Source organism: Vicugna pacos, chromosome X (genome assembly GCF_048564905.1).
Source record: "Vicugna pacos chromosome X, VicPac4, whole genome shotgun sequence".
Taxonomy (NCBI): Eukaryota; Metazoa; Chordata; class Mammalia; order Artiodactyla; family Camelidae; genus Vicugna; species Vicugna pacos.
In genome coordinates, this window is record NC_133023.1 from 24,047,975 (window position 1) to 24,071,728 (window position 23,754).

At 35.7% G+C, this 23,754-nt stretch overlaps 1 protein-coding gene across 3 annotated transcripts in view; it reads right to left on the minus strand.

The window, feature by feature from the left end:
- DMD (dystrophin) overlaps positions 1–23,754 on the minus strand; it is a 1,854,428-nt gene that overhangs the window by 424,706 nt on the left and 1,405,968 nt on the right. For all 3 annotated transcript variants that reach the window (XM_031673322.2, XM_072956638.1, XM_072956633.1), the window contains one exon: positions 21,774–21,963. In XM_031673322.2, coding sequence (XP_031529182.2) covers positions 21,774–21,963 — 190 coding nt within the window. The remainder of the gene's footprint in view (positions 1–21,773; positions 21,964–23,754) is intronic.

Consider the following 23,754-nt stretch of genomic DNA (forward strand, 5'->3'; position numbering starts at 1 on the left):
TGTATGATAATTTTATTTCAATAAAGGTACTAAAATATTAAGTGCCTCAAAAGAAATCATGCTAAATATGGGCAAAGTCTCTACACATAAAAGTCTAACATGTTGTCTAAAGACATTTAGATAGGTCTAAATAAATGAAGAAATCTACCATAGTCCTAGATTGGACAACTCTCAATATTGCAAAGATGTAGATCGGCATGTTTTCAAATAGGTATCTCCATGGGTTTAATTTTCCTCATTTGGTAAGTTGATTCAATGATTTCTAAGATTTCATTTTCAACCCTGTGATTCTATGATTTATGGATTCTGTAGTTTGAAGCCTCAAGAGAAGAGCACATATAATTAAAGTTCAAAACAGCACCACAAGTCTAGCAGCTACCATCATATTTATGAGCAAGTCTCGAGTGAAAGAATGCTTCTCCTTGTCTAGGGAGTCATTTCAACAGGACAGAAGATGTATACTTTCTACAGTCTTCACCTAAACTGCTCCTCAGAGTATTTTCCCTTTAAGTGTCGAAGAGGTATATGAATTTTAAATATTAAAGATTATAAAGTTGTGATGATTGAATTTTTCTCCTAAGTTTAAGCACTTAAATAATTCACTAGTGATAAAACTAAATAGTGGTAAATAATGCAATTTTTAAAAAAGACCATATGGGATGAGTTGAAAAATCGAGGCCCACTGGGTATCACTGAATCAGGTTCCCGTCAGTCTATGGTAGCTGTAGTGGGGGCTAATACCTAGTCATTAATCAAAACCGCATTTTAGAGGCTTTCCAACAGGTTGCTTCTATGGAATGCCTTTATGTGAGAAGACTAATGAAAATGGTAAAGCTGAATGAATACTTTGTTTAGACTATGTTCAAGAAATTTTATTCAGAAATAAGTAAAAGTTCAAATCTGGGCTGCCCAAAAGACAAGGAAGTGGCCCCCCTTCAGCCAAGGATCATAGGCCCCTTTGTGCAGGTTTGGAAAAGCTAAAAGCCAGCTAGTAGCGTGTAGCCCCAGGGGAGGGCTGGCTGACCAGACTGATTCTTTTTCTGACTGTGCTCTGCCAGGCCTACGTCCTTCAGAAAGCCATGGTTTTCATAAGAAACACTAAAGTTGTATACTACATCATTTCCGTTACTGTGAGGTTTTTACAAGCTCAAATTACCATCTGAACTTAAATACACAGATTGAATTCAAAGAATATGAAGAAATGTGCTGGTAAGCTAAGAAAAACTATTGCTAGACTTCTAAAATAAATACTAAGATGCCTAATTCACAGTGTATTTTGTCTTTAAATTCCTATCTCAATTGATCTTTACCAAAAAAATTTTTCCCTAGATAAAAGAGAAAGTACAACAAACACAATTTTAATTTTTTGGACGTGGATGGATCTTCTGTGAGATGAAAAAAATGGAATCGGTTTCTAGGCTTCACCAATAGCCTAGTAAAAAATATCTGTATTTCTTGCTCCAAATAAATCATTTAAAAATATATCTGAATTGAATTTATCGTAAGATCTTAAAGTGAGCTATAAATATGGTAATATCAGGCACAGGGATTTTAGGTACCCTAATAACATTTAGAAAATATTCATATATTATTCTTAGCTAAAACTACCATAGTTAAGAAATAAATCCCTGAAAACAGATTAGATATTTTACTAGTTTAATGAAACAGCACTGAATGGATGTTGAAGATGTGGTTTTATGAAGAAGAAACTTCAGGGAACAAAGTTTTAAATCCTATGCATTAAACAAAACAGAAAACAAAGTATGTAGCTTGGTTTAATGAACATAAAAATATTTAACGGAAGAATACTCAGTAAAACTAATAATTTGGTAAATGATATAGATTGATAAGTTGGTCTTACTGATTAAGGCTTTGTCACAGTTTTGGTTACAAATCAGAAAGTAACATAACATCCAATGTACACTGATTATTACTGAGTTTAAGAGGACTTCATCTATAGTTATAATATTACGTGTAATATCATAAAACAGTTGCTTTAGTTATAGAAATAAAATAATATGCACACCCTACCTAAGAGTAAAAGCCCAATGGTGAATACATTCCTCTTTATAGAATCACCACATTAAATCTATAGCTGTCATTAATTTTTTACTGAATTTTCTATTTAATGATCCACGAATGTAGCTTTTTATTCTCCTACCAAACAATGAGTAGATATTGATTGGAAGTGTTCTGAAACTATTTTGTGAAACTAAACTGTGTTTTGACTTATTTGTGTCAATCATTTGTTTGAAAGTTGCTCTTAAGGTGGGAAAATACTTTCTTCCATTTTAAGTCACAATCTCGTAGGACTACAGTTTTTCTTTCTCATGGGAACAAAAATATTTTCAACAAATCTGGTATAGAAATCTCTGGAAGAGAGCATTCACAAATGAATTCTGATCAACAGATTGCATACATTTCCCAATCAGCTGTGCAGACTGAGCATTTTCACGGCTCCAGTCATTTTATAAAGATGATGCAGAATTAATCAGTCTTCCTGCCACTTTTATTATTTATATATTCACAGTATTGACAGATTTCATTTTCTTCCCACTCTCTACTCCTCTTCTACAGAAATAACACTCACGACATGGAACAGGGAGCAGCAAGACACATCATCTGACCTTCCTTCTTTAGGGCATTACTCAGCTAGTCCTGAGAACCTACAAACAATAATGTGGGATATACAGATCTACATCAAATGTCATTTCACTTCTTCAAGTGCTTTCTCTAGAATATGAAGTCCCCTTACTCTTCAGGCTGCAATATAGGTAGGCAAATAATATAGTAATAACTGTGACTGGAATAATACAGAAATAGATATGGCTGCAACTGCTGTAAATACTGGAAGAGAATTCCCCTAGGAGCAATGACATCAGGAAGCCTTGCAGAAGACCAGTCTCTCAGAATTTTGAGCAATCACACTCAAGACATTACAGGACGCATTGTATCTTCTCCTGGGATTACTAAAAATCACAACTGTACCCAAATCACCTAGCAACAGTTTATGCCACTAATTCATTTTAAAGATATATTAACAGTAATCTTTTCAAATGTCTCTTTGAATTGATTAACAGTGTCTCTTGGAAGTTCTCAAATTTGATTCGGCCAAAACGATGGAGGAAATTAATGTTATTCTCTTGGGTCATTTCCCTAAATTCAGAAAGGTAAAGAAATACCAATTTAAAAAACAGACATGTCTAATAATAAATGAAGTCTGAATGCATAAAAAGATTGTTGTCAAGACAAATCCACTGCCTGGTAGTCTTCGGCTAACATCTGTTGTTATATAGACAGTATGACTTAGATCCAGGAGCTAAATATGAAGAAATACTGAATAATCCAATTATTCAAAAGGTATGCAAAATGTATTATTTCAAAAATCCCTTCCCATATTATTGCTGTTTTGAATACTTTAGCTTTAAAACATTCAATTAGATACATCTATGGGTTTAGTTTTAATTATTATGCCAATAAGATAGTAACACAATAAATCCATGTCAATTTTAGAAGTATTTCTAATATTACATAACTAATTGGAGATGAATTTCTCATGTAATTATCTCTATGAAGACAAACCACAAGGGTAATTAACACAGCTATGATTCCACACCACAAGGGTTAAGCCAGATGGTGATGTTCATTATTTTTATCTTTCTCACAAAACCAAACATCACTTACTTTCTCCTAGCAATGTGTGCTGTGTTAAAATTAAAAACATATTATTATGCAATACCTTGGTGTAAGGATATTTTTTAAAAAACCTAATACATAAATGTGTGTATCCCCTCAAGATTCATGGTGTTTTCAACCATGACAAATGCTACTCACCAACAAATTAACAGAAACAGTGTATTTATGATATATAAGCTTAATACAATGACACCAGACAAGGGAAGATCTAATTATTTAAAAATTTATGTTTAACAGTGAACCATTAAAATTAAAATATAGGCTTTATATTTTTAACTACAGAAATAGTTGATATTCTTAATTTTCAATAGGCAGTCAGGAGAAACTAAAGCTTATTTCCTGTTTCAATTAGCTATTGTCACAATAATGCAGAATAATGTCTTATGGTTTCAAACAACACTGCCCTTAAGGAGTTTGGATAAATTTTCTTTTTCCAATACCATATAAAAGAAAATATCTCACATCATGAAATTTAGTCACTTTCTGTGAGAAGCCTGTAGCAAAGGGACTTCTCAATCAGATACACCATGTAGGCAAACTATTCTCTCATTGTGTGTGTGTGTGTGTGTGTGTGTGTGTGTGTGTGTGTGTGTGTGTGTGTGTATTCTGTCTCTCCCTTAGAATTCCCAACATTTTTTGTCTTGTCTCCCAAATTCTTGCTTTTCTGGTGATGTTTCATTTTTGTAAACAGAAAATTAAAAGAAGAATGTATTTGAAAACCTGCTCAGAGAATGAATTTCAATTTGGCTCCTCTGTTAGAGGACTAATTTGCTTTCTATGTGTAATTCTGGCGTGATCACTGTTGCATATATTATGGGATTTCAACTCCTATGCCTCTACCTAAACTCATTTTGAGGTTCTCACATGGTGGATCAATTGTCTGAGTTTTCCTGAGCCTACATACTGCCACAACTTGTCTCAGACTTCTTGGTAAAGCAGCAAGAGAACTTTCTACCATATTTCTTTTTCCTTTATTTCACTAGGCCTGAGTAGGCCCTTCTCTGTTGTCTTGACTTACTTGCAAGAATAGAAAAGCATGCTGTGGTTTGTTTGTTGTTTTTCTCTTGCTTGTCCCCCCGCCCCTTTCTTTCTGTTAACTCAACTAATTATTTTCTACTTTAATCACATTCGTAACACAAAACATTTCATATGCAAAGAAATAGAGACTCAGGAACAAAGTTCAAATAAGTAAAATAACAAAAACTTATTCAGAATAAAATCTTCTTTGCTTGAACTAACTGAGGATGACAAATTTTATTTTTTGAGCCCACATGCAAAAGGAAAATAAACACAAAATTATAGGTATAAAATTATTTATTCTGGATAAATGTGATTAGGACCTCACTGACTGGCTAGTAAAATACTGCTGAAGGGGTCATGCCTTTCTGAGGATACTTAGATAATGCACTCAAGTGTACATGATACACACACACACACACACACACACACACACCCCAAAGCAAAGCAAAAACCTTTTTTCCCATTCTTAACTTTACTTTTGAGACACAGATTATAACCTTGATCTTGTTTAACAAAATGCATTTCTGTGGAAGAGAGTAGCTTCTTTAAGTCAAGGCTAAGACATAATTATGAAAAATTCAGCCAATAATACAGTTGGTTTAAGGCATACAAAAAACCTGAGAAAAGAAACTTTCTGATACTGTAATTTGGTCATGTTAGGCTAAGTTATAATTTAATGTCACGAGCCATTAGATCATAACATTAAATTAATGATCAGGCTCAGATGAAGGCATGGGCAGTTTTATATAATATGCAAAGGGAAAAAGAAAGAAAATGGTAATGTAAATCTCTCTCAGCACCATCTGGCTTATTTTTCTCCCCATGCCTCTCCAAAACAGTGGGAGGAATAAACAATACCACTCCTGATTGGCTAGGCAGCAGAGATGAGGATACCAAATGAAAAATTCTCCAAAACAAGCAGAAAATCTAATATTTTCTTCACTTCTTTCTTCCGCATAAGCACTGAGAATCTGTCTTGCAAAATCCAAATTTGTCAAATTTCAGAGCTGAAATGGCCGTAAGCAAGCATCTGGCTTGGTGGTTCTCAAATTTAAATGGGCACAAGAAACACCTGGGGGCTCTTTAAATATGCAGATTCCCTGGCCCATCCCTAGAGAGTCAGCTTCTGACATTGCATTTTAAATAAACTTTCCAAGCTAAGATGGTGTAGAATGTCTGTGAACTTGGAGAAACATTTCTTTTGTCTGGCTTCAAATTTTTCAGAGGATAAACCTGCGGTCCCCAATGCCACTGATCACCCAGGTTTCTGGTCAGGATCAGAACCCAGATCTCTTGGCCTATAAAATAAGATACTTTGCACTCTGTTATACCGTGCTACTTTCATAAAAGTCTGTTAGTGCATGTCTTTGTAGTGTGACAAAACATTCACAACACAAAATTCACTACGTTAACCATCTAAAAATGTACAGCTCAGTGGCATTAAGTACTTTTACACTGTTGTGCAGACATCACCACTCTTCATCTCCAGAACTTTTTCATCTTCCCAAACTGAAACTCAGATATTCATTAAACAAGAAGTTCCCAATCGGCTCACCACCAGTGCCTGGTAACCACTGTTTGACATTCTATCTTTTATGAATTTGACTATTCTAGGTACCTCATATGAGTGGAATTACACAACATATATATATCCTTTTGTGTCTGGCTTATTTCTCTTAGCATAATGTCTTCAGGATTCATCCATAAATCTCATGTTTTGACTTGCTGAATTCTTTTAACTGCTTGCTCAAAACAATGTTCTAACCCTTTAAAAATGAGGTTCTATAATTTGCCCAACTTCAATTGATGGCTGCTAAATGGGAGAAAGAATTCAGAGAGGACAGTCCTGGGTGAGTGAAACAGACAGAGCCTGGAGGCAGGCACAGAGATGTGAAATGCATTTTCCGCCTAGTTGAAAGTCACTAAAAAAGAAACAGAAACGAAAAATGTGAGCAAGAGAGGGAGGTAGAGAGAGACACAGAGAGACAGACACACTAAGAAAACGATAGGAGAGATGGACAAAATGGAGGAAAATTAAGACGTCCTTAAGGCTAACTTGTGCCCCGATTAGTTAGTAGAGCTATGCAAATGAGGTATATTCTAAAAACTTAACTGGTACACACTGGTGTAGAGGAGACCTTGGGGCAGAGTAGAGAAAGAAAAGCAAATAGGGAAGCGAAAATATAAGCATCTATATTGTTATTTGAGAGATACTCGATTGCACTTAAGATTTATTTTTATTTTATAAAGTTACTGCCATGAGTCTTTCAAAGCTTTTAAGCAAGAAAGGAAGTTATTTATGTTCTGTTGTAGAAAAAAAATTAAATTAAAAAAAATCAGTATAGTAGTATATATCCAACTTTTCACTTGGGGGCAGGGCCAGATAATGCTTCTAAGAAAAGGGGAGTTTAACCAAGACTTGAAGCCCGAGTAGGAGTAGGCCAGGTAGAGAAGAAGATGAAAGGTATTCTGGGCCAAGAGGACCTCCTCTCTTGACCTGGATAATGCCTACTTGCTGTTTAATACTTAGCTCAGTGTCTTTTACCAGAAGCTTTCTGTGTCTGTGTTATAACATGGTCCCCCAAACTTTTTGACACTCTTCCATGGCAAGGCGGAGTTTATGCCCCATCCCCCTGAATCGGGGCTCTGTGATTGCTTGCACAATAGAATATGGCAGAAGCGAAGCTATGCTAGTTTCCAGGCCAGGCCGTAAGAAGCTGGCAATGTCAACTTCTTGTCCCTTGGTATGGCTGCTCTTAGGACGGAGCGATTAACAGCTGACAAAGCCCCAACTGCTCCATGAAGAGGCCCACATGAAGAACTGACAGCCGGCAACTATTTGCCAGATATGTGAGTGAGCCCACATGGAAGTGGATCCTCCAAGGGCCTGTTGCTCTGCCTCAGCTAATACCACGAGGAGCGGAGACAAACAGGTTCCACTGAACCTTGCCTCAACTGTAGATTCACGTGCAGAACAAGTGATAACTATTGTTTTAAGCTGTTCAGTTTGCGGCTGGTTGTTTTGGAGCAAAAGTCCACAAGAACACCTACCCTGATCCTTCCCATAAGGTATGCAGGACGTGCCCCCTCTTCAGGGAGTCCAAAGGACTCTGTACTCACTTTAATTATATCCCTTACCTCCTAGACTAGATCTCTTTGTCTTCCTCCTCCCAAGATTCTCCCACTATCAATTCCTCTTCGGGACCAAGTATGGCTCTTATCAATATCTGCATCTTCAAACCTCTTTATTGTTTGTCGGCAAATCACATGTCACAGTAGCTGTCCTTAAAAGTCACATCGAGAAATCCACTCAAAAATGTTTCCACCATGTATATACATTGCATGAATATAAAAATTTCCTTTAGGCCATCAATGGGACATGAATGTCGAGTCATCTAATCAATCCAATGGTTGCATTCCAACAATAATTATTTTGTACTCCAGAGAGAAAATGTCAACATTTGCCCACAGCAGGTAAAAATGCTATCTACTCTCATTTCAGTTTTTAAAAATTGCAGTGTACAATAATTTTCCAACCATTTGTGAAACTACTGTAAAAACTAAAAATAGAATTTATGGAGTAAATCATTGAGAAGCACACCTGGTCAAGCAGTATGTAAATATCAAGGTCTCATTCTATTTGGAGCCACAGCCAGGAATTAAATGCAATATTGAATTGTTGAATTGAGAGCAAAGGATTGAGGTGAAATGTGGTTGGTTCCTGAGAGCAAGTGAAACGCTGCTTTCTGCAGACAATAACTTTTTTTGGTAACTCCTAAGAATAATATATTGTAAAAGGTGATGGAGATGAATAGAAATTAGGGAGGAAAAACTGAAATCTTCAGAGAATTTAAAGATTATATTTATACTAATAGTAATATTGAATTGTCAACTTGCTAGTAGACCTCAAGGACAACAATGGATGCAGGAACAAACAAAAGTAATTTGTTGTTTTCTCACTATTAGGTAATAGATATTCTTTCACCTAGACTAATTTTGATCTCCAGTGGGGAATGATTTATTTCTCCCACATTCATGAACTCTCTTTCATAAGCAGGTGTAATGGCTTCTTGTACCTCTACAGGTAGTGACTGACTTATGCATAGACCTTTGTTCAATAACCTTTCTTCAAAGACTGATATTGTTAGAAGTGAAAAAAAAAATGTGAACTTTTTGACATTTTTTAATGTAATTTAGAAAACCATGTAAACTGCAAATGGACCTCATATGGAATGAAAATCACATGCTGATAATCTAAATTATTTTGAATACTATTAATCTTTGATTACTACCTGAAAAGTTTTGTTATCGGAAATATGAAAGGCACAAGATTCACACTAATGAAGTTCATTTTTAAAATAATTTGTAAATACAAGACTGGAGATTGTTTTTTTGATCTCCCCCATTCCACAATTTCAGAATTTTCCAACAGTAAGGGGGGCTTTGCTACCCACCATATAAAGGGATCTCTCTCTCTCTCTCTCTCTTTTTTTTTTTTTTTGCCTAGAAAGTCTGCTCCCAAAGGCCACTAACCCTCAAAAAAAAAAAAAAAAACCTTTGAGGTTAGAGGAATGGAGGAGGAGAAAGTGATGTGAAACTCTTCGACTTTTTCTGTGGTCAAACTTGTCCTGACCTTATGTATTCCTGTTTGGAGAAGAAGGCCTGAAATTATATAGGTTTTGTCCAGGTTCTCATGGAGATCAAAGAAAGTGAGAGAACAGTTGCATTCTTCTCACTGTCTCCAGTGCTACTGCCTCACAGGATGAATTTAAAACAATTTTATTAATTTTATTAACGTATCTTTAAGCCATTTATGTGACTTCCAATGTTGGTCAGATCATTAGAGAAAAATAAACTATTTTTACTGAAGCATGTTTCAGGGAATCTCAATGTCTGGTGTCTGGTTGAAAGAGAAGGGTGGCAAATTAACTGATATCCCCCAAGGAGGTCATTACGAAAGACAAAATACCTCTTTTTAATTTTCAGTGTAGTATGTTTATTCTCCAGAATGGGAGTATTATGGTTTGTTTGTATCTGAAGACTCTGAAGAGCTTTTCAAACATGAGTCAATATTGACATTTCAGAACTAAAATCTATTGAAGATTATTAATCTTTTCTTGATTAGAAAAGACAAAGCTTAAAAAAATCAGAGTTCCAGTACTCATGGTAGCTAATATTTCTGGCACAGTATCATTAATTCATCCATTTCTTGTCAAGTAGTTTCTCACTCAACTCATAGGAGGATTGCACCATTAAGGAATCTATGGTGAAATAAATAGAAAAGCTTACTTATAAAAATTTACATTTTATATGCCTGATAATAGTAATAAAATACTAGTAGTTACGTTTACTGGCTGCTTACTATGTGTCAAATGCCGTTTTATTTTTTTATTATTTTTTTTTAACATTTTTTATTGATTTATAATCATTTTACAGTGTTGTGTCAAATTCCAGTGTTCAGCACAATTTTTCAGTCACTCATGGACATATACACACTCATTGTCACATTTTTTTCTCTGTGATTTATCATAACATTTTGTGTATATTTCCCTGTGCTATACAGTGTAATCTTGTTTATCTATTCTACAATTTTGAAATCCCAGTCTATCCCTTCCCACCCTCCACCCCCCTGGTAGCCACAAGTCTGTATTCTCTGTCCATGAGTCTATTTCTGTCCTGTATTTATGCTTTGTTTTTGTTTGTTTGTTTGTTTTTGTTTTTGTTGTTTAGATTCCACATATGAGCGATCTCATATGGTATTTTTCTTTCTCTTTCTGGCTTACTTCACTTAGAATGACATTCTCCAGGAGCATCCATGTTGCTGCAAATGGCATTATGTTGTCGGTTTTTATGGCTGAGTAGTATTCCATTGTATAAATATATCACTTCTTCTTTATCCAGTCACCTGTTGATGGACATTTAGGCTGTTTCCATGTCTTGGCTATTGTAAATAGTGCTGCTATGAACACTGGGGTGCAGGTGTCATCCTGAAGTAGATTTCCTTCTGGGTACAAGCCTAGGAGCAGGATTCCTGGGTCATATGGTAAGTCTATTCCTAGTCTTTTGAGGAATCTTCACACTGTTTTCCATAGTGGCTGCACCAAACTGCATTCCCACCAGCAGTGCAGGAGGGTTCCCCTTCTCCACAGCCTCACCAGCATTTGTCATTTTTGGATTTTTGAATGACGGCCATTCTGACTGGTGTGAGGTGATACCTCATTGTAGTTTTGATTTGCATTTCTCTGATAATTAGTGACATTGAGTATTTTTTTCATGTGCGTTTTGATCATTTGTATGTCTTCCTTGGAGAATTGCTTGTTTAGGTCTTCTGCCCCTTTTTGGATTGGGTTGTTTATTTTTTTCTTATTGAGTCGTATGAGCTGCTTATATATTCTGGAGATCAAGCCTTTGTCGGTTTCACTTGCAAAAATTTTCTCCCATTCCGTAGGTTTCCTTCTTGTTTTATTTCTGGTTTCCTTTGCTCAGCAGAAGCTTGTAAGTTTCATTAGGTCCCATTTGTTTATTCTTGCTTTTATTTCTTCTAGGAGAAAATTTTTGAAATGTATGTCAGATAATGTTTTGCCTATGTTTTCCTCTAGGAGGTTTATTGTATCTTGTCTTATGTTTAAGTCTTTAATCCATTTTGAGTTGATTTTTGTATATGGTGTAAGGGTGTGTTCTAGCTTCATTGTTTTACATGCTGCTGTCCAGTTTTCCCAACACCATTTGCTGAAGAGACTGTCTTTATTCCATTGTATCTTCTTGCCTCCTTTGTCGAAGATTAGTTGACCAAAGGTTTGTGGGTTCATTTCTGGGCTCTCTATTCTGTTCCATTGGTCCATATGTCTGTTTTGGTACCAATACCATGTTGTCTTGATGACTGTAGCTCTATAGTATTGTCTGAAGTCTGGGAGAGTTATTCCTCCAGCCTCTTTCTTTCTCTTCAGTAATGCTTTAGCAATTCTAGGTCTTTGATGGTTCCATATAAATTTTATTATGATTTGTTCTAGTTCTGTGAAATATGTCCTGGGTAATTGGATAGGGATTGCATTAAATCTGTAGATTGCCTTGGGCAGTGTGACCATTTTAACAATATTGATTCTTCCAATCCAAGAGCATGGAATATCTTTCCATTTTTTAAAGTCTTCTTTAATTTCCTTCATCAATGGTTTATAGTTTTCTGTGTATAATTCTTTCACCTCCTTGGTTAGATTTATTCCCAGATATTTTATTACTTTGGGTGCTATTTTAAAGGGGATTGTTTCTTTACTTTCTTTTTCTGTTGATTTATCGTTAGTGTAAAGAAATGCAACTGATTTTTGAACGTTGATTTTGTAACCTGCTACCTTGCTGAATTCGTCAATCAGCTCTAGTAGCTTTTGTGTGGACCTTTTAGGGTTTTCTATGTATAGTAACATGTCATCAGCATATAATGACACTTTTACCTCTTCTTTTCCAATTTGGATCCCTTTTATTTCTTTCTCTTGCCTGACTGCTGTGGCTAGCACTTTCAGGACTATATTGAATAGGAGTGGTGATAGTGGGCATCCTTGTCTTGTCCCAGATTTTAGTGGGAAGCTTTTGAGTTTTTCACCGTTGAGAACTATGCTGGCTGTAGGTTTGTCATATATAGCTTTTATTATGTTGAGATATGTTCCCTCTATACCCACTTTGGCGAGAGTTTTTATCATAAATGGGTGTTGAATTTTATCAAATGCTTTTTCTGCATCGATTGAGACGATCATGTGGTTTTTGTCCTTTCTCTTGTTGATGTGATGTATTACATTGATTGATTTGCGTATGTTGAACCAGCCTTGTGTCCCTGGGATGAACCCCACTTGGTCATGATGTATAATCTTTTTTATGTGTTGTTGGATTCTATTTGCTAAAATTTTGGTGAGGATTTTGGCGTCTATGTTCATCAGTGATATTGGCCTATAATTCTCTTTTTTTGTAGTGTCTTTGCCTGGTTTTGGTATCAGGGTGATGGTGGCTTCATAGAATGAGTTTGGGAGTATTCCCTCCTTTTTGGTCGTCTGGAAGAGTTTGAGAAAGACTAGTATGAGTTCTTCTTTGTATGTTTGGTAGAATTCCCCGGTGAAGCCGTCCGGTCCTGGACTTTTATTTGTAGGGAGGTTTTTAATTGCTATTTCTATTTCCTTTCTAGTGATTGGATTGTTCAAGTGTTCAGTTTCTTCTTGATTCAGTTTTGGTGGACAGTATGTTTCCAGAAACTTGTCCATCTCCCCTAGGTTATGCAGTTTGGTTCCACATAGTTTTTCATCAAATACCGTTTTATGTACTTCACATAGCTCAGTTCACAACACCATCACAACAGCCTGATGGGGTGGATGTTATCATGACCCCAGATTTTTAGCTGTGTAAACTGAGGGCAATTAAGCAATGTGTCCATGGTCAGTAAGTATCAGAATCATGAGTTAAACCTAGGCAGTTAGGTTTCAAAGCCCACACTACTAAACGTTATCCTCTTCAGCCTCTGTAAAACAACACAGAAAGCACTAAACATTATTTAAAGTGCAAAGAAGTGCCTTTGGGAATTGAGAGGGAGACAATACAACTCGTGGCTTGGCAGCTCAGGGACCAAAGGAGGATGTGAATATGGCCTTCACTGAAAATTACGCGGCATCTGGGTAAATCGAGATGAGGAAAAGGAGTCCCAAGGGAAGAAACAGGTCAGCAAAAGACACAAAAGTGAACTGGCCAGCTGTGCATTTTAGTACAAGTTGAGGGTGTGTGTCTGGAGGAAAAATAAGAAATAAGATTAGACATTGAGCTTGAGAGCCAATCCTGGAGGGCGAGGTGAAGGAGTTTATAGAATATTCTGAAGGCTCTGAGAAGTCATAAAAGGTGCTTGAACAAACGAGTTGTATATTCTTCACTCATTTGATGTTTACTGGCACCTATCATGTGCTGGGTGCTGTCTTGGGCAACGGGAATAAATAAGAGAATAAAGTAGATGAAACCCCTGCTATCCTGGTATTTGTAATGTAGTTATGATCTCTGCTTTAGGAAGCTTGACTTGAGATGGCAATCTGCAGACTGGACTGGAGCAACACAGTGGGCAGGAAGAAGTGGAGGAAGACAAAAGGTTGTACGAGCATGAATTAGAGTGATGGTAAGTGGACTGGAGAAAAAGGAATGGGTGCAAACGATTAGGGAGGTAAAATCAATAGATCTTGAAAATGAAAGAAAGGCAAGTGAGCAGGGGATGTCGAATTGACTCTGGCTGAAATTTCTCTGACTGTAAAGACAGTGGCGTGATGAACACCAAGACAGAAAATAAAGACTTGGTATAAAAGATACAGCCTATTTGGGTCACATTGAGTTTGTGATGTCTGTGAGATATCTGAACAAGAAATGTCTCATATATGGTAAGAAACATGGAACTGATACTGAAAATAGGTAAAAATCTTCAAATCATTGGATTAAAGGAGATGGACAAAAGACTGTTTCTAGTCTAATACTTTGCACAAAACTAACGCTTAGTAACTGCTGGTTGACTACTGAATAAAGAAAATGAGATTAATGAAGACAGAAAAGAGAGCCCAGAACAGGTCCTCAGGTAAAGAAAGAAGAATGAGTAGTTGCAGAGGCAGGAGAAAACCAGTGGACTACAGCACCTCGACAAGCTAAAGGATGAGGAAAGTTCCCGAAGACTGCGGTGGGCAACAATAAAAAGTATGCAGACATTTCTATGGTAGTTGGGAGTGTTCCAGTTGAGTCCCAGAAGTGTTCCAGTTGCGAGGTAAATGTAGAAACTAGACTGAAAAATGTAAAGGAAAGATGGATGCTTAGGAAGTAGGAATATTTCCATTAATCAACAAATTCCTATGAGGTATCATGATCTGAAACTTGCTCTTTGTTATCTTGGGTCTTTGCCTGAAATGCTGAGTTAGTTTAGAGTATTAGGTGAAGGTCAGAATGTCAAACTTAGGTTCAAATACTGATGCCTCTCTATACAGTTGTGTGACCTTACCTGAACTCTCAACGCTTCAGGTTTTTCATCGGTAAAAAGGGTAAGATCGTGCAAAAAACCAAAAAAGGGTACATCATACATCATGCAAGAAAAGCACTTAGCACACTGCCTGGAACATATATTTTAAAAAATGTGACCTAGTATTATTATCTAGCCTAATAATTGGATAAATGAATAACTGGATAAAATGGTGTTATTAATCCCAGAAAATAAAACATTTATTTAATAGGCTTTTATTTTGAAATTTTTCCTTCCTAATCTGGTGTGCCAAAACTCAAGTTGATTTTCAAGGAGGTAGTAATAGCTACATTACTGAAACTCTCTAAGTTTTTCCTCCTCAACTGAATATGGAAATAATACTGCCAACACCAGAGGGTTTCAGTGACAATCAAATTAGAGAATGAAAATGAAAATGCTTTGTCAATTATAACCAAGGAACAATTTAGTTATTATTATTCTCAGCATTAATGAATATAACTTTAATCCACTGATTTTTAGGAGTATGGTATTAGGTTTATATCTTCAATTTGACTTTTGCTTAATGGTAATTCATAACATTAATGAGGATCTTTCACTTAGAGAAAGCTTTTTCAAAGTGCTTTTATATTTATTACCTTATAAGATCCTCATAAAAGTTCTGTGAGGAATAAAAGACAATGGTTATTAGGAGCTATCAAAACTGACTTTTCAGTATGCATAGTGTCTTCTTACCTATATGAGCCTTTCTTTTAGTTTGTATATATAAAATTATAGAATGCAATAACTGAATTACAAAGTTATTCAACTTAGTGCTTCCCTTGTATCATTCCAGATAATAGCTAACTGTAATGTAATACCTCAAAAAGTAGATTCTAAAGTTTTGATACATTGAATTTACATGTTTATATATAAAAGAGACCATGGTAAGATGGTTCAGAGTCGTAGAACCCTTATAATCAAGTGATTAAATTCATTATATTAAATTTAAGTGATTGTTTTATATCACTGGATAAAAATAAATGGATTCTTCATTTCTATAGTCTTCTTTACTATAGAAGATAAAACACCAGTCTTGAACATTTGTCCGCATTGACTTTTTTTTCTACAGTTTTAATTATTTTTACTATTTCTTTTTTGGATTTTCTCTGTTATCTACAGGGATTTCAGGGTCCAAACGTGGAACATAATAAACTACTGAACATCATCAAGACGACAAGCATGTGGCTCCTGAACCTATTTCTGAGTACTCAGTCCACAGTACTGTGAATGTGCATGACCTTTTACAGCAGAATAAAAGAGAAGACAAAATGTTCCATGTTTACATAAGAGAAGAAAGGAATTGTCCTTATTGGAAAGAGTTTTTCAAGGTCTTGGATACATTACTCAAATACTTTTACTTTCTCCATGGTAAAAATTTTACAACAAATCTTTGCTAGTTCTTTGCCTTTTTTCATGGTTGAAACACTTAAGAGAATCCCCAAAGCTATGTCCCTTTGAATAACAGAAGGTGGTATCATTTAAACCTAATTCTGTGCTATAGTAAGTAGTCTTTTGGTGACTTTTAGGCACATTTCTGAATGGAGAAATTCAAATAACAGTGGCAGATTTCTGTGTAATGTTATATATTTCTATGGATTCCATATTGATGTCCTTCAATTTTACATCTTCAATGTGGATCTTTCTCCAAATTTTAGATCCACATTCACAACTGCTTCAAGGGAGGTGATGTTTTCACCTCTACTATTCAGACACCTCAAAACTGGCCACATTATTGACTTCTCTTCCCACAATTATTTCTCTTCTTTAATTCTGCAACCCTGTGGAGGCACCCAGTCACGCCAAATGGTAAGCAGTCAGTGACTCCCCACTGTACCTCAAATTCTCCCCTCACCATTTCCTCCCATAAAGTTTATCAATGTTGATTTTTTTCCCTCCAAAGGGCTCACACATCTGTTTCATTTGTTCAGCGTCAACACCTTAATGATCATTTCTGTCTTGGAATATTAAAGAAATAACTTTCTAACTTTTGTTCTAATTCATTCTCCTCACAGCTATCAGAGATCTTTCAAAACTCTAAGTTAGGTTACTCCATTTCCTTGCTTAAAAAGCATGGTGTGACTTCCCACAGACTACATATAAAATCCAAAGTCTTAAAGATAGATGGAAAGAGGGAGGGAAAGACAGCTTACACATAATGAGCACTTTGAGTACAACACTCTGTCCCTTTGGGGACACTTTACACGCATCCTATCATTAACTCCTCACAAAAACCTGCGAAGTATTATATTCATTGTACAAAAGAACACAAGTGCAACTCAGAGGTTAGGCAACAAGTGTTAAATAAGTGTTCTTCCTGCCTACAAGGTTCAGACTCTATCTACTATACCATGCTGTCTTTCTACATAATTCAGCCACAATCGATCTTTCCAAATTCATTTCTTATCATAATCATTCCCCGGCCATAGAGAAGTGCCTTCAAATTCTCAAACTACCATACTGCCCAAGATTTTCAACATGCTGTTTCCTTTGCCAAAAATTCTTTTTAACTTGGTGTATCTAGCTAACTCCTAACACATTCTTCTAACTTTGTCTGAACAGAGTTTCTCGACCTTCACTGGACATGAGAATCAGGGACAGGACATGCTGTGTTCAATTCAGCTTGTATTTCTGGGGGTGAAACTCAGACATCAGCATTTTTAAAAGCTCCTCCAATGTATAAGCGAGATTAAAAAACAGTGTTTCAGGTGAGTTTCCTGGCTTCTCTGGCAGGCTTATCTTAATCACCTTCTGTTTTTACCAGACCATGCCTGGCCCTCTACTGTAATACTCATCACACTACTATAATTTTGTCTTTGCATAACTATTCCACCTCTGGGATATAAGATCCCAAGGGCAGAAATCATACTTCAATACAGAGGTTTTTGAATATATGTTACCCAGTGAGCCATTGTGTACACACACACACACATACATGTACATGCAAATAATTGAAATCAAACCTTCACAAACTAATACTGACCCTTATTTAAGAGTGAAAAGCTCTTGTTATTTTCTATTCTAGTCTATTAATTGTATTCCTTTCTATTTGAAAAACATGGATTCATACTCATTAAATTGATTATATAACCTAGTATTTTGTCTGAACTATGTTTGAAAAGCATCTCTCTAATCATGTTTGTACTGCTAGTCCCAACACCATGCTAGGCATCTAACAGGTGCTTAATAAAGATTTGATGACTTAATCAAAATTCTTGGGGGAAATTATATATATAAAAGTTTTACACATCCAAAATAGTAGGCAGTCATCACCAGGCAAAAGAAAAATATCAAGATAAACTTTCAGACTCTTTACACACCAAAGTAGAAAGATTAAAAATACATATAAAACCCAATTTAAATTATAGCAGCAGAAAGGAATACAAAGAGGGTTTTCTTTTCTTAGCATTAGGGATCCTCAGATTACCTCTCTCTTCTCAGATGCCCCAAGAAATATGATGATTCAATTTATTCAGGATATTAATTTCACTACTGAGATTTCATTCTCCTTTTCTCTTTTTTGGAATTAACCAATGGGTCAAGATATTTTGTAAGCAACAGTGAAGAAGCTACTTCCTCCCAATTTCAACAATGTATTAGAAATACAGGATCACTTGATCAACTTACAGGTTTACTCTGATATACATACAATTCAAATTTATCAACCTGGTCTCTCTTGAAGTGTTTTGTTTAATAGATGAGCATTTCTACAATTGGGGGTGGGGGCGGGGGAGTTGAGAAGAGACACAGGAAAAATACATGAAATCATAGGAGGGAGTAAGCTGAGAGATACGGCCTGAGATATGGCCCAGATCGCAGATGAGGGAATCTCAAATATTAACTGCCCCACAGTTTCTCTTGTTGAGAAAAAGATACTATGTATGCCACCTTTATGACCACCTCTCCCCACCACCTACCCATACCCACACACCTTCTATACAAGCTGGTACAACAATTATTTCTTTGGGGTGCGTAGAGTATCAGTTAAGATTGATGAAATATTAGCAAAGATGCAGCCTTCCCATGTTCAATTACCCATGGTTTTATGTTAGAACTTAGAGGTGTGACCATGTTTATCAACTCTCTGAAGCCCAAAGCAGGAAATGTTTCGGACACAGGAAGAATCTGATTCAATTATGGACACAGTTCTTCATTTTAAGAATAAATTTGCAATGAAAAAAATTCAAATTGTCATCTCTTCGGGCTCTATACAGCACTCTCTAAAAATATATTGGCTTTAAGATTCCAATTATAGAGCCAGAAATAACAATATTTACAAGAAAAATCTCATCCTGAAGTACAAGGACAATATAATGACCTTGCTTTTAGTAAGGAAAGTAAATAACTTTTTTTTTAATATAAGGAAAAAATTTTAATGGCTTGCAGCATGGAATTAATCAGGTTAATTCCATTCAGGAAGCAGATGCTTCATAATACATGTATGGTTATCGAACCCAGGAATTATAATTATTGCTGGGAGAATTAAATACCCTATGAAGTGGATGATAAACAGTGATACAGTCAGGTAGTCTAGGAAGAGTTAGAGTCTCCACATATAGAAAAACTGATTGACAGTCACAGAGAAAAACCTATTATGTGAAGGTTTTCAGCCCCTGTCTCCATTCAGCAGCACTTGTAGAAAGTAAAACATCACTACTTTGGGGTGGACAGATATATTAGAACCTGCTGGGAGAGCTTTTACTCTGGCTAGGCATTTAGAATTTCCTTTTTTAATATGTAAGAGTGATTCTTGCTATACAGCGTGAATCAAACAATGCATATAATGCTACCAGCTTCTTCAAACGAAGGGAAAAGGCAGAGTTACATTTTATTCCTTCACACATATTATAGAAAATTCTTCCTGTTCAAAATTTTAAAAAAATCATCTTCAGAGGGGAAAAAAAAAAAGCAAACACTTCCATTTAGCTGAAATACTGAAATTGCATGTAATCTCCTAAGGTATGTGGTTTTATTTACTTTCAAGCTTGGTATTTCCATTTGTTGCTTTTAAACCCCAGTATCTTGATTCGGTTCTATCAGTTGAATGTGCCATTAACAATAATCAGTAGTTTCAGTAGTTCAGAGTTTTTACTATGACATCTTCAAATCTTTCATCAAAAGACCATTATTCAGCCATCTAACTGAAAATCAGAGCTGGCTATAAATGTCATTCATATCCATAAAATGTAGTTTCAACCTCAGGTAACTGGAATTTATAGAAGACACAATACTAACTGAGAGGGAATGAGAAAATTGTCTGTTTCAAAGTAATATTGGAATCTTAGTTAGTCCTACTACAGTTAAGGGGAAAATGATATGTCTAAGATTTTCAGGAATTCTGAGAGAGTTTTATATGGCTTTTAAGAATAAATACATTTTTATGAGCAATATAGAATAAGCTAAGGAAAGTTTCTTCACCATAATTTCCAACTATTTTTGAAAAAGAGTTCAGAAATCTAAATACAAAATGTACTTTATTCTCCATTCTTCCATAGTAAATATAGTTAGGAAACACAGCAGTTTTTTTCTTTAATGATTCACAATCTTGCAGTTTCTCAGGATTAGGAGTTTATGTATGAATTTTCATTGTATAATACTGCAGATATTAATATAAAATGTACAGGAGATAGATAAATGTAACCTTATTTTGCCCTCAATAAGACTTACTAATTATTTTAAGAAATATTTTATCAAACTCCTATTATGAAATTGAGTCACTGGATTAATTTGTCTTTTAAAAAGGAATCTGCTAAAAAAAAAAATCCACTTAAGGTTTTACTCTTTTTCTACCATAGCTGATGGGAATATGTGAATCCTCATATTTATTAAAATTCTGGAGTGGCTTTATGGGCATTTACAAGGAGAAATAAAATTTTATTTGTGAAATATCTTAAGTCAAATATGTTACAGCAGCACATTTTCTAACCATTTCTCTAAGAGTACCCAAAAAACTCACTTTGCACTGCATTTACATTCTCAAGCCATGGGCGGTATCTGCAAAGAAAGTCAGGTATTGTCCTAAACAAACTACCCCTAAATGATCAAACTAACTCAACACACATAGTGGAGGAGGCAAGTGGGATTCAAGGAGAATGATAAAGCAAGAATGAGGAATTCAAGAAACTATAAATTGCCACTGTCATCTACTCTATACAAGAGAATCAAAGTAGATCAAATCTTCCATCAAAACAGAAAAAAAAAAAGAACAAAGAGAGGAGGAGAAGACACTTCGGTTATCATGATTTGATTTTGGAATTACTTTTCAACCTAGTAATACCAATACCGGTAAAGTTCTTACATCAAGCCAGAAAGCTCAACTATACGTAACAAAACTCTGTAATAGGTTAGGAAAATTATATCAAGTATGGAAAATAAACATAAAGAGCCTTCATGAACTACAGAATATGATTCCCACCCAGACTTCATTCAAACAAAACTACTTGAAACTTCTGTTTTCACTGTTTGTGCATATGAAACTTCATAGCAATAATTTTTGTTTCTAGGAAAAACAATTGTCTGAAAATTGCATGATCATTAACTATGACAAATTTAGCTATCTCATTTTTATTTTTACATATCATGTTAGGAAGAAAGCTACAAAATGCCAGATTCACATTTCAAAACGTATTGGAAAGTAATGAAGGGAAACCGATTTGGTTAGCAACGCTAAATAAAACAGACAATTCATATGCTTTCCCTGCAAAATATTAAATAAACACTCAAAATGGCAACTTTTTCAAATTTAATAAACCAATCCCTAATTTATTTCTCTGAGCAAAGTTTTTTCTTACCAAAGCTCTAGTTTTATGTGTAAGTTTTTCCTGGTCAAAACCATGTGCTATTTAGAAGACTGGAGTGTTAAAAGAAATAATACATGTTTTCCCTTTTCCCTCTGTCTCTCTCCTTCTTGTCCAAATGCTTAAATATATTAGGCCAAATAAAACAATTATTTTACTCTGTCCAAAGCATGTCAATTCCAAGGACAAATGCTGAGAATTCCTCAACTGGATTCACAAGAGAGATAAAGTAGAAACGCTTGACTTACCTGCCACTGTCTCATCAGCTCTCTTACTCCCTTGGAGTCTTCTAGGAGCCTTTCCTTATGGGTGGCGTCCTGCAGGACATTGGCGGTTGTTTCGGCTTCTGTAAGCCAGGCAAGAAACTTCTCCAGGTCGAGGGGGAACTGTTGCAGTAATCTTTGAGTTTCTTCCAAAGCAGCCTCTCGTTCAGTCACTCTGCAAAGGAACAGATATCCAGATATAATTTTTCTCAAGTATTAGAATGGTGCACCCAGTGAGTCCCATGAAAAGAGCAAAGTCAAAGAGACTAAATTTTAACAGACCAACAAAGGGGCGGGTTGCTCCTAAAATTCTTCTTGAAAGAATTAACAACTAGAATAGTGTGTGTGTATGTGTATTTGGACTTTCAGACTTTTGAAAATCCGTATGTGAACTTTCCCCTCAAAATCTTCTTTTTTTAACTTTTTAGTTTTTGCTGGTCAATTGTGAAAGCTTATTTTAATATGCTGCAAAAGTTTAAGCTAATGTTTATGGGTAAAACTGTAAAATCCCTATACCAAGCTTATCTTTGATGTCACCGGAGGCAGGAAACCAGGATTAGACAGGCCAAGAGAAACACAAATCTAGAATAGGAAGCTGAACGCTGGGGGGAGGGCATAGCTCAAGTGGTAGAGCACATGCTTAGCATGCACAAGGTCCTGGGTTCAATCCCCAGTATCTCCATCAAAAAACTAACTAAATAAATAAACCTAATTACCTTCCCCAGAGGGGAAAAAAAAATGAAGGAAGTTGAACACTGGAAGAAGAAAGAGAAGGGGATTGGAGAACAAAAAGACTAAGAAGTGGGAAAACCACATATTTCCTAGGAACCGCTATGCCAAATATCAGTTTGCATGACACTATTATATTCGAATAGCTTATTATAGTGCTAGCTCTATTTTTTTATTACCTGATAGTCATACACCTGAGAATATTTTCCAGAAGAAACATTTCATGTGTAATGGAAAGGGTGGAACCTAAAAATGGGACAGATTTGGGTTCAAATCCCAATATCCTCTACCAAGTGTGTGATATGGCAAGTTACTCAACCCCTCTGAGTTCTCAGTTTCTCATTTGCAATATATATCGCTGTGAGAAGAATGAAGAGACAATAATGTGTATAAAGCTGAGTGCCTTACACATTATATAGTCACATATTATAGATACTCAAAAATGTTAGTTCCTTCTGCCCACACCCCATTCTCATTTCTCTTATCTATCTCTTAGAAAGAATGAACCAAATTCCCTAAAGACAGAAAAATCTAAAAAAAAAATTATTCATATTTTCTGACAATATATATAATGCATGTATTGTGGATACACACACATATGCCCTCAGCAAATATCTACATAATAATAGCTTGGGAAGGAAAATTGCCTGAGGCAGTAACAGTCCCATCCAAAAAGATTCAGGTAAATTTTGTCTGCAATGAGGAAATTAGTACTCTATTTAAATGCCGTATTTGCCTTCTATTACTACACAAACACTTTCTGGGATTAAACATAAGCTAAAAATGGATTTTAAAAAATTGAACACTTGAATATGATACACACTGCTTGTTAAGATGTGATTGTCAATAATTATGCAAAACTGCAATTTATTTCAGCAGCAACTTTATCATGGGATGTGCGAACCAGGCAATAAACAACTCCTGCCGAGCCAGCGGCAGCAAAGCCCCCGGAAGAGCTGTTTATTCATCATGGGTGAGGTTTTTGCTGAGCATACAGTCTTCCACAGTGTAGTTTCGGTGCTCATACTGGATAAAAATCTTCTGTCTGCATTAACTGGTGGAGGGTAGAATAGGTTTTTGAGGATGCAGCTATTGGAAAAAAAGGAAGCATTGCACTAAGCTATTTATCAACTCCTAAGGAAACTCGAATACTGCACAGCTAAAGGTAGCTTGGTGTTCTGGTTGGGCAAATCAGTTAAGCCTTGTGGAATTCAAGGGCTAACCTGAACTGCTGGCT